The 11623-nt window shown below is 34.6% G+C and overlaps 1 protein-coding gene across 2 annotated transcripts in view; it reads left to right on the top strand.

Moving 5' to 3' along the window:
- The first annotated feature begins 4323 nt into the window (after positions 1 to 4323).
- LOC140126602 (uncharacterized) overlaps positions 4324 to 11623 on the top strand; it is a 28637-nt gene continuing 21337 nt past the window's right edge. Inside the window, exons 1-6 of one of the 2 annotated variants that reach the window (XM_072146231.1) lie at positions 4324 to 4473; positions 4711 to 4760; positions 6212 to 6274; positions 7047 to 7103; positions 7874 to 7918; positions 9436 to 9501. In XM_072146231.1, the coding sequence (XP_072002332.1) occupies positions 4398 to 4473; positions 4711 to 4760; positions 6212 to 6274; positions 7047 to 7103; positions 7874 to 7918; positions 9436 to 9501 (357 nt within the window). In that variant the 5' untranslated portion in view covers positions 4324 to 4397. The remainder of the gene's footprint in view (positions 4474 to 4710; positions 4761 to 6211; positions 6275 to 7046; positions 7104 to 7873; positions 7919 to 9435; positions 9502 to 11623) is intronic. The other variant, XM_072146230.1, reaches the window with a different exon arrangement.

Below are 11623 nucleotides of genomic sequence, written 5' to 3'. Positions count from 1 at the left end.
GTTTGTATCCATATTTTAAAATGTCTATCCTTTTTTTTTTTTAGTTTTTTTCTACTCAAGGCAAACCCTAAAGTCCAGCTCTCAGACGGGTAGTCTTTGTATCATATTTTGATATATTACAAAGACTTCATTTCTGTGCAAGGTTTGTAGTCCATGGAATTGGGGCAACATACGGGCCCATTTCCATGGGCTGCATACAATGTTGTAAATAACCGTTAAAAAAATGTTAATATATTATATTATTGTATTTATATATTATTGTTTGCTGTTAAAGTGAAGATCTGTGTTTTAAGGAATTATATAATACTTTTTTTTTAATTTTTAGAAAGAACATAATGAGGAACTATACAAGCAGTTCTTAAAGGAATTGCATGAGGCTTTGGTAAATAGTTCACCACTAATGTTTCTATACTTATTTTTATGCAATGTATCTTTATATTTTGTGCTGATATTATGCACCTTTTTGTGGTTTTCTGTTTGTCACATTTATAATTATTTTTTTACTTAAATCTGGCATATTAGTCTGTTAGTTTTTGCTACTTTTTTTGAAGTCTTACACAAAATTTTGAGCAACCCAATCAAATCTTACACAAAATGTCTTATTTTTGAGCAATCCATCCTACTTAATTTTGCAGTTTTACAAAAAAGGTGCAAATCCACCAATGCGCCCAAAATAGTAGCTAAAAGAAGTTACAAAAAAGAACAAAAAGACAACTCCTGCCCAATGTCTTTGCTTTAGTCAGTGAAAATTGCTTCATAGAAAGGTTAATGATACATAAAGAAAATTAAATGTTAAAATAAAATTAAATTATTTAACATATATTTTATATTATATATCTAGATAAGTGCAGGTTGTACAGTGGATGAAATCCTGAGCACCAAAGAATTCCTGGTATTTATTTTATAAACTACCACTTTGTAGTTTTAATTCAAGTAAGCAAATGTCTAATTCTGCTATCTCTATGCCTTTGTTTGGCTAATAGGAAAAGGTTGGTGACAAAGTTGGAGAGGTTGCCGAAAAACTTGGGTTAGAACTTCTAAAATTGGTGGTAAGTTCATGGTGCTTATTTTACAATCTGAATTTACTTTTCAGAAGAGCTTTTTCATTCTATAAAATTGTCAGTCTAGATTACAGAATTGATAAAATACCTTGGGTAACCATTTTCTCAGTGGTTCTGAATCATTTTAGAAAGACCCAGATTTTTTTTTATTATTACTAGAATATTTCACAGAAAGTTTACACTTAAATGCACTATAAATATATTGAAAGGAAAGATTTACAAATTTCCAAAATATTTAATAAGAAAAATCATGTCATCAGTAGATGTGTCATTTCCATGAATATATTATACATATAGATCTAAATATTTTTTATTACATTTTAGGAGCAGCTTGGAGTAAGCGATGTGGTCCTCAATGTCTTATGTGATTTGTTGGTAAGATCATAAAAATATTATTAAATCAATACTTAACTGTTAGGGTAAATTTGTCAACCTATTAATAAAAGAATACATTTTATTTTGTATATAACTCATTCTTTTAGGGAGAAACACTTAAAAGTTTGAGCGAGTCACTGGTAAGACATGTATTTAGCTATGTTTAACACCTTTTAATAACATAGTTATATTTATGCAAGCAAAACATTTATTATTTCACTTTCCAGCACAGAATCATAATGTATATTTAGTGGTTTTTAAAGATATTATTCCATTCATATTTTGTTATTCTTTCTCATCAACACATATCAGTTGATCAATAATTCAATTTGTCTCCAGATTACTTTTACCAAGCATGTTCTTCTTTTTACAATGATGTTTCCTTCAGAGTGGCCTTAGTGGGGTATCGGATATTTTGAAAGGATTACCAATCCTAGGCTGAGGAAATTATGCTAATGTAAGTTATAATATATATTGAAAAACATCTAATGTTATGTTTCATTATGGAGTAATAAATTAAAAACTATTATAATACACACTACCTTATAGTTAAAATATTTAGCCAAAAATACTCCATATCAGATTTTTAGCATCTCTTTAATGCAAATAAAGCAACAGATAATACATCTGGTAGAACCTCCTGTCATTCATTGTGTCACATTAAATCAACGAAACCTTTTATTGATCTCAAATTTCATATTACAACTTCTAGGTTGTCTTGTGCATTTGGTCCTATAATAAAAAGTTATATCGCAGATTGTTAGTGAATTATGTAGTAATTTAAGAAGAAATTTAAGAATTTATTAACTGGCATTTCTATTATTATTTTATTAGCATTTTCACGCATGAAGCCATCAATCAAATTGGAATAATCAACTTCTTGCAAGTTCTATTGTTCATATTTGTTATAAGTGAATGATTTTGATTTTAATAAATCTACTTCTCATCATAAAAAAACAAATCTGTTTTCTTTTTATACAGTATGTATGTACATCTATGTAGAGGCTTTTAATAAAGTAACCATCATAACTTACACAAGTTTATAACTAAAGGGAATAGATCTAAATAAATGAGCTAAAAAGAATATAAGACAACAAACAAACAAATTAAATAAAACATTTAAAATGTTCCACATTATGCTACTAGTATGTTGCTATCTTTATTTACAGCCCTTTATACTGTTCAGTACTCACCAAAATATAAGTAAATCTGCTGTAAACAGTCAATTAAATGACACCTAAATGTCAAACATGTCAAATAAAGATAAATAGTAGAAGGACATACTGGTGTATGCCCCTTCTGACATGATATGTTCTTGTTTTATCTTACTATGCCCTGGTTTTTAAGAAAAAAAGGCTTTAAAAATTATGCAAATGAGCCGTAGGTGCTCCAGGTTCTATTAACACCTATGGAGCCTGGAGCTCCTTAGGCTTGTTTGCATACATTTCAAAGTCTATTTTTTTTTAAAAACCAGGCTGAATAGCAGAATTCTGGGATTAAGGACAGTGCTCGCATTTTTAGCAGAACAGTGGTTAAATTACAAAATATGACACACTACTCCCATCCTCATTTTTGGGTTAAGTTCACAGATGGTGCTTTATGTATGTATTAAAGAGTGTGAACATAAACGCTAAATAAACAAAGTGCTAAATATGCTGAGTATACTACATAGTAGAAGATGAACAACAAATGATAAATGGTTTCTGTTATTCTTTCACCACTAGACCCACATACACCTAGCCTTGTCCATAGTCAAGTACCTTATTTATATATATATATATATATATATATATATATATATATGTATGGTATCGAGTACTATTTATCCACCAGGTAATAGTTACTCTCCATATTTAACATACCGTATATACTCCAGTATAAGCCAACCCAAGTATAAGCCGAGGTACCTAATTTTAACACAAAAAAACTTTAAAAAGCTATTGACGCAAGTATAAGCAGAGGGTGTGAAATGCAATGGTCACAGCCTCCAACCAATATATAGCTAGCCCCTGCCCTGCAGTATAAATCCTGCCAGCCCCTGTAGAATATAGCATGCCAGCCCCTGTAGTATATAGCCTGCCAGTCCCTGCATTACATAGCCAGCCTGCCCCCCAGTATATAGCATGCCAGTCCCCCAGTATATAGCATGCCAGTCCCGATAGTATATAGCATGCCAGTCCCTATAGTATATAGCCTGGCAGCCCCACCCAACATATAGCCAGCCCATCTCCCCCAGTATATAGTCGGCTCTTCCAGTCCTTTGGCTCTCTTCGGGTTTTTGAGCGCGGCCGGCACACAGAATGACATCAGCCACTTGCCAACATCATTGTTTGTGAGTTACCGGCATTGCGAAGGACCCCAAGAGGTGCCGAACGACCTGAAGAGGAGCCGAAGAGGCCTGAGGTGGCATTGGAAAGGTGAGTACAGTATTAATTTTTTATTGACTCAGTATAAGCCGAGTTAGTTTTTTCAGCACAATTTTTGTGCTTAAAAACTTGGCTTATACTAAAGTATATATGGTAATACAATTAGAAAAATAATAAATATGATCTAAAGACAGTGCTGTACAAAACATGTTACACATTTTCTATTTTTAATTTATAGTTTGAATCGAATTTATACTGTTTCTATATATTACCCAAATAAGCCTGACCTTAGCATGTATCTCTGGCCTAGTAAATCATGCTTCTTATTGCAGTTATATGTCAATGTGAAAAAGGTGAAAGAATAAAGAACATCAAATACTCATATGTAAATATTGTATCAGGCTCATTTATACATTTTCCACATAACAAAAGAATCTTGAAAATATTGACACGTGCTGTATAAATAAAGCTGGATAAACTGTCTAAACCACTAAATCCTTTCTTAGTTTGCAAAGTAGAAATAGTGTCCAATCAAATCTCTTAATTGTTGTATAAAAAGAGACATAAATGCATCTGCAACTACTTTTCTTATTGTATGACTGCACGCAAACTTCATACAACAATGAAAATTGCTGGGATATTTCTTTTGGCAACTTTGGTCTCCAGTTTTGGTAATATGTTTGTTATATTTACTGCAATATATTTACAAATTACTTGTTTCTATGTGTTTCATCCTGCATCTTATAGTTACATTAGCAGTTAGTTCAGACATGCAGATTGGCTGCCAACATTTCTGCAACTGATCTATACATTCAAAGTAAATGAGATTTGTAAAATACCATGTACATGATGCTGAATCAATCTCATTCAAAAGTAAAAGTTTAAGTATGCAATTTTCTGTTCTATAGACTTATCGACTGGTACGATTCAGAACGCCTGTCTCCAACAGCTTCTAAAAGTATGTATCCTTTTTAATCCAGTATTTATGGATTAAAACTTGAAGAATTGCTTCCACATATTCAAAATAATTGCACCTGTAAAGCCCCTTACACACAAGCGTTTTTTGCACATTTGTGCACATTTTTGTGCATATGTTTCTGATGTGTAGGGTTAACATCAAATGCTGTCACACTTTATTCAGTTTTTTTGTCAGACATGCATTTTTGTTCACACATACGTATTTTTTTCACCAGAGATGCATAGAGATGCATCAAAAACACAATAGTGGGCATTCATTAATTTTTTTACTCATTTGTTTCTTTCTTTTTTGTAACTTTTAAGCATTTGTGTGCTTTTTAGTGCCTCTTGTGACTGTTACACAAAGTTTGTCATGTTGTTTTATTTCAGTGGAGAACCCGATTTGTCATAAGTTTTTAGATGTGAACATCTGAAAAAGTCACAGATTTTAGCTGAAAAAGTTTACATTTTTGTGCAAATAACCTCCAGTCCAGAGTGATTGTAAGCAAGGGGTTGCTTAAACATTTGAGAATTTTGTGCGGCTTTTCAGACAAAATTCTCAAAAGAAGTAACATGCCTCATCAACCACTGAGATAAATCAGGTGAGCCCAAAACTCTAAAAAATATCCCAAAAACTAGACATGTTTCCAGACTTTAGATAAATGTCCCCTATTATACTTTGATATCCATGCAAGTGCAAGGCATTGTTCAGTGAATCATTACCATAGAAAAGTTGGACATCAGCCAAAGTCTTTTTATGCATATTTTAGGCTTGTTGTATGTGCTGAAAATATGCAGATTTTCAGGCAAAAAAGATTCTTCTGGAGTCTGACTTTCTATTCATTTCATTTGGAAGAAGACTAGGGTGCACTAACATGAGCACTAAGGTGCCAACAAAAGGTGATATTAGCTTTCTTGGTGTAGCTTCAGTGGTGGGTCTACATTCAAATAGGATAAAAATGCTTCACTCAGGTGAGCCCAATTTTGTTAGCCTTAGGGCTTATTCATATGTCATCAATATGCCATTCGTTTTTTGGCAGATCGGTTGACTTATATAGAGGTCCGTGCTTCCCATGTGAGTAAAAATTAGTGCATGCTATAATTTTTTTCTCACTGTCTTCTAATCCTTTAAAAAAAGATGTGCAGACAGGAAGAAAAAAATTGAAAACGAATCTACATGTGTCCATAAGCCAAAATTGCATCAGTGAAAAATGACTGATGGGAAAAAAGGCCATTGTGAAAGAGCCCTTACCAGCATGCCACCATACTAAGGTGGTTTCTTCATTTGATTTTAAAGTGGATGATTGCTGCATATTTCAATCCATTTTCCATTGCCTAAACTTACTTTAAGAAGTTTTAATATCATTTAAACAATGAATTTGTATTCTTTAGCATGCCTAATAACATTTAGAAAAAGCCACATTTTACAATATTACATTTATATTTTTGCAGAATGATGCTCCTCAATTTATTCAGGACCTGGGAAATCTTCTTTGCAAATATCAACTTGCCAAGGTATAGTTAATTCTTTATAGTGAAATGTAGTTTGTAATCCCTTTTATTTCTCCATTTTACTATGACTTTAGTGCATTTAGTAATATATTCCAAGTTGAAGCAGAAATAAGCAGAATGAACAATTTACTGATTCTTGACATTGTGGAGAGGGGGCAGTTGTGAACATTTTTCTAATATACTTCATTAACAAATTCTCCTTAGTGTGTAAAGTAACAGGCTGCAAAGTGCCCCTAGTTACAATGTTAATTCTACATTGCAAGGGCAATGTTTCTCTCCCTGGCTGCAGTATGGTTTGAGCATAATTTTCAAACATCAAGCTGAAAGTAAAAGGGTTAATCCTCACTGCTAGAGCTGTTTAACCAAACCCAGAAAGTTTAGAGTGAGCTCATGCAGCCTCCATAGTACATGCATCTCTATGGGAGGCTTGATTTTTTTTATAAACAAAGCAAAATTTGTTAATTAATTGTCCTATTAATTAATTGTATTAGAAAACTATTTCAAATGATGGTTATGCTTTAAAGCACTCAATACCGGTGGACCATGTAAAAAATGGATAAAATGCAGCAAACATTTTTACAATGCTAGGGTAAAGAAGAAGGGTAAAGGGTAATGTTTGAGACATAGCATGTAGTTACCTTCAAGATCAAAATTATAATTTAAAATAAATTTAATAGGACACAAATTATGTGAAAGAGAATTGTCTTATGTTAGAAATATGTTATTTACAAACTAAAAACTTTACAATAATAATAATATATTGTGTTTGTTGTAGACATCCCAAAACCAGCAGTTATTCATGGAATTTCTAGACGGAGTCAACAAATTATTGGTAATTGAATTTTATTATATTCCAAAATTTAAAAAAATCAATCTCCCAAACCTAAAGTTCTTTATGGCTGTGAGTATAATATATAAATGTAAAAGGAAATATAACCAGTACATCACATTTTTAACCACAGATAAAATAAAATAAATGTAACTACAAATATATTTTATGCCAACAGATAACCACATACTTTCCCATAAACCCCAGCAGTATTAAATAAAAACTGAATTAAAAAATCTTGTTGCTCTAACAGAAGCATTATTAAAGGAAATCTACCACTAAGTAAAATTACACTGAACATCTCAATCCCGGTGGTGGTCTTCTTCAAGCTTGACATGCTGGGATCACCAGCACTATTAGTATCCAATGGTATTTCGATGTAAATATTTTATAACTGTAGAGCATATGAATGTCATAGTGACCCATCCTGTCTCCTACTCAAGACTCCCATTATCAAACAAAAGGAAATCACTACTGTTTCATTTGGCTAGTGCAACAGGAATTTTCCGATGTGCTAAGGCTTTACCAAATAAATACACCTGCCTGCAACTGTTGATGTTAACCGCTGACTTTAATACGGAGGAGGTTGTCTCTATGATCTTAAACATTTAATTTGCTTTATATACATTTCTACAACAGACATTACAAGATATATATATATCTTATACATTTAAATAGAAAAATAAAAATATACAAATAATGTATTCTGATAACATATCTTACAGTTTATGTTATTTATTAAAACCCATTTTATTTTATTTTTTTGCTTGCAGGGAGATGTGGGCTGCACTCTGGACAGTTTGCTTGGAATAAGAGTGGTAAGATCTTTAAAAAGAATTTTGGAGAATGGAAAGGTATTGGAGATGGAGCCTCAGATTCAGACTTAGGCCTCTTCCACACTAGCGTTGCGTTTCACGTCAGGGTGCAATGCGTGAAAAACTGACGTTTTTGGCTGCGTTTTTGTTCCATTTTTCCTTGGAGTAATTAGCGTTTTTGCGTTTTTCACGCGCGTGTTGTTAGCGTTTTTTTTGCGTTTTCGGAGCATTTTTCACGCGCGAGTCAATGGGAGAATCGAACATTTTTCAAAGGGACCATGGTTTGGGATTAAAATGGGTTATTTAATTGAAAAATAATGTCTTCTGATAAGTTGCAAACATCTGCGATCTATTCTTCACTGTTCCCCGTGTATATTATCTCCCGACAAGTTAGCAGATGTGAAGAACAGTGAAGAATAGAATAAAAACAGTGAACACAGTGAACACAGGATCATTTAAGAGAAAAAATACATCTGCAATGTGTTCTTCACACATATATATTGTTTTCACATGCTATTTTGGGCGCACCGTTCCGCGCGTATATCCCGACAAGTAAGCAGATGTGCCGAACATCTGTAATCTATTCTGCACTGTGTTCTGCACTGTGTTTTTCTCTTAAATGATCCTGTGTTCACTGTGTTCACTGTTTTTATTCTATTCTTCACTGTTCTTCATTGTGTTTTTTTAATTAAATGATCGTTCGCGAGCAGGGGAAATACTGTTATTCTGGTCACCTAGCAACCCTTACGTTTAAAACGCATTGCACTCGCATTGCACTTGCAATGTTCGCGAGTGCAATGCGTTTTTGATACGTCCCCATAGACTTGAATGGGGCGTGAAAAACGCGCGTGAAACGCAAAAATAGAGCATGCTGCGATTTTGACGCGCGTGCAAACGAACGCAAGCACGCGCGTGAAAAACAACGCTAATGAAGAAAGAGCCATTGAATACAATGGGACAGAGTGCAATGCAAGTTCTGCGCGTCAAATGCACGCGCAGAACTCGCGCGTGAAAAACGCCAGTGTAGAAGGGGCTTTAGACTGCAGTACAAGTGAAGGCCGAGGATGATAATATCATTGTAAACTCCATAATAGATGCAGTCATCCTTTAACGTATTGGAGATGGAGCCTCAGATTCAGACTTAGACTGCAGTACAAGTGAAGGCCGAGGATGATAATATCATTGTAAACTCCATAATAGATGCAGTCATCCTTTAACGTATTGGAGATGGAGCCTCAGATTCAGACTTAGACTGCAGTACAAGTGAAGGCCGAGGATGATAAATCATTGTAAACTCCATAATAGATGCAGTCATTCTTTAAGGTATTGGAGATGGAGCCTCAGATTCAGGCCTTAGACTGCAGTACAAGTGAAGGCTGAGCATGATGACATCATTGTAAACTCCATAATAGATGCAACCATCCTTTATATTTAATAGACAACTACAACTACACACAGTGTAAGATACCATTAAAGTTTTATCAGCTATGTAATTTTGTATTTTTTTTATTTTATTTCAGGTGCCTACAATTGACAATTGTGAGGAGATAGCTGATCAGGTTGCTGACATACTGTTTTCCTTTCTGGTAAATTTGAATTTTAACAAAAACATTTTTGCTAAAATGTAATTGTATGGTAACCATGCGCTTTTCTCAACTAAGATATTAGTATATAGTTGAGCATAATTAAAGTGTAAATATTAAATAACTAAATATTATATCATTGTGTAATAATCACTGTTATGATACATATTATAGTGCTAAAGGTATACACCATATGATAAGGAAGCATTTTTTAATAGCATACATATTCTGTTAAGTATGAAACTACATATTCTAATAAGTATGAACCTACAGTAGTAAAGGGTATACACTCAGGGGCGGACAGGGAATTTAAAGCGGCCCTGGAAAAAACTGTAAAAGTGACCCCATTCTATGGGCGGGGTCAAAACAAGTAGGTGTGGCCATGCAATGTGGGTGGAGTTCCTAAACTCCGCACAAACTGTTGATAGATGGTCTAAATTAACATGTACAGCGCAGAGAAAGAAACTCATGCTACCTCCCTTATACAGGAATAACGCTTCTTTTCTTTTTAATGTGGAAAGCAAAATAAACAGTCCTCATGCATTACAGCTAGATGCCATGGTCTAAGTTGGACCCCCTCTCTCATATATTTCAAAGACTAGACCAGCATAACAATCAATGAGAGCTCATAAATCAAATAATATCTAAAATCCACAACATTTATTAGATATGCATTAAAATTGAGTACCAAAGTACTGGGCATATATACTTCACATGTAAACAACACATTTGTTTACACCACAAATGTAAACACGATGTAAACAAAATGTAAACAATAAAACAGGCTGAACAGTCCAGGTGTGAAAATAGGATATGATGAATTAGACAGTTTTGTCTTACCACTCCTGATGATCTCAACGGTGCAAAGGGTGGGTAATAATCACAGGATATCAGCATCAGTTGCAGCAACACAGTAAATAGCAGCACGATGTTAACTGTCCCTGACATCCCCAATAGACTCCCTCCCTTACAAGGGCAATACAAGTACTAGTACCTAGATATACCCCGCATCCCCCCTGCCCTGACGCGTTTCCTCCTCTAGTCGGTTTCTTCAGAGGTTGCCAAACAAAAGGATGAAAGTGAAAGAGAAAAAAGTAGGATGAAGTCATTCAAACCGTCTGACTCATCATGGGGTATGAAAACATGTATAGGGTGGGTGGTAGTGACCCCTCACCCCTGAGGTGTACCTAGTGTTGGTCACCTAGACTTCCTGACTGATAGTATGGTGTCTAACTCTATTCAACACTAAAGTGGTACATTATAAAGCAGTTCCTATGCCCCCTCATCCCTTAACTCACCCTATGACAGGACACTGCCTGCGTCAAGGCCGCTCCCCACGTGTGCAGTCACATGACCAAGATGCAGTTTTTTAGGGAGGGTGGTTAGCATCATGGTTGCCATGGCGATTCTACTGCAACCCTGACATGCGCAGATCACATGTAATTCTAAAGTGTTTGTATAGGTTGGTTTCCAAAACATGCAGCAATAGCAAGTGAATATGCCTATAAACTAAATTTTGTACACTGTACTAGTTTTATCACAAAACAGTGGCGCCAACCAAGCTTACCACTGTACTCATCATCGTTCTATTTACAAGAACACATGTTATATAGAATGCCATATAGGGCATATCCTGCCCCAGAGTTCAAAATGAAACCAAAAACACAGGTAAATATGCATATAGAATGATACTGGCATTCTCAAAAGATAAGAGGGGGTCTACATATAGTCAGACGGACACTGTATTCATATAATAATTTCTTGTAGATATCATCACATGAATGAATAATATTAGCCTATTGTACTTGCCATCAATTCATACTTAAAACATAACCCCATAAATAGGATAACATGGGTAAACATAAACCGGGTCAAGTTTTCAAGGGTACCTCAGGTGTTGCCTATACTCAAGGTGGGAGAGGTCACATGGTTTTATAAGAAACATGTAAACTGTAGTTGCTTATTTAGGCCCTTCGGTGCCCTTGTTCCTAACTTACAGATCCAGCAGGCCTCAGTTTGCAGAATCTGGCGATTCCAGTCCCCTCCCCTTTCTGTGTCGCGATCCCCATGAATCTAATGACCTCCATATTGCCTGCATGGAGAGTATGTACGTGTCTAACTACCG

This window comes from Engystomops pustulosus, chromosome 4 (assembly GCF_040894005.1).
Source record: "Engystomops pustulosus chromosome 4, aEngPut4.maternal, whole genome shotgun sequence".
Taxonomy (NCBI): Eukaryota; Metazoa; Chordata; class Amphibia; order Anura; family Leptodactylidae; genus Engystomops; species Engystomops pustulosus.
This window is presented reverse-complemented; position numbering and strand designations above follow the sequence as displayed.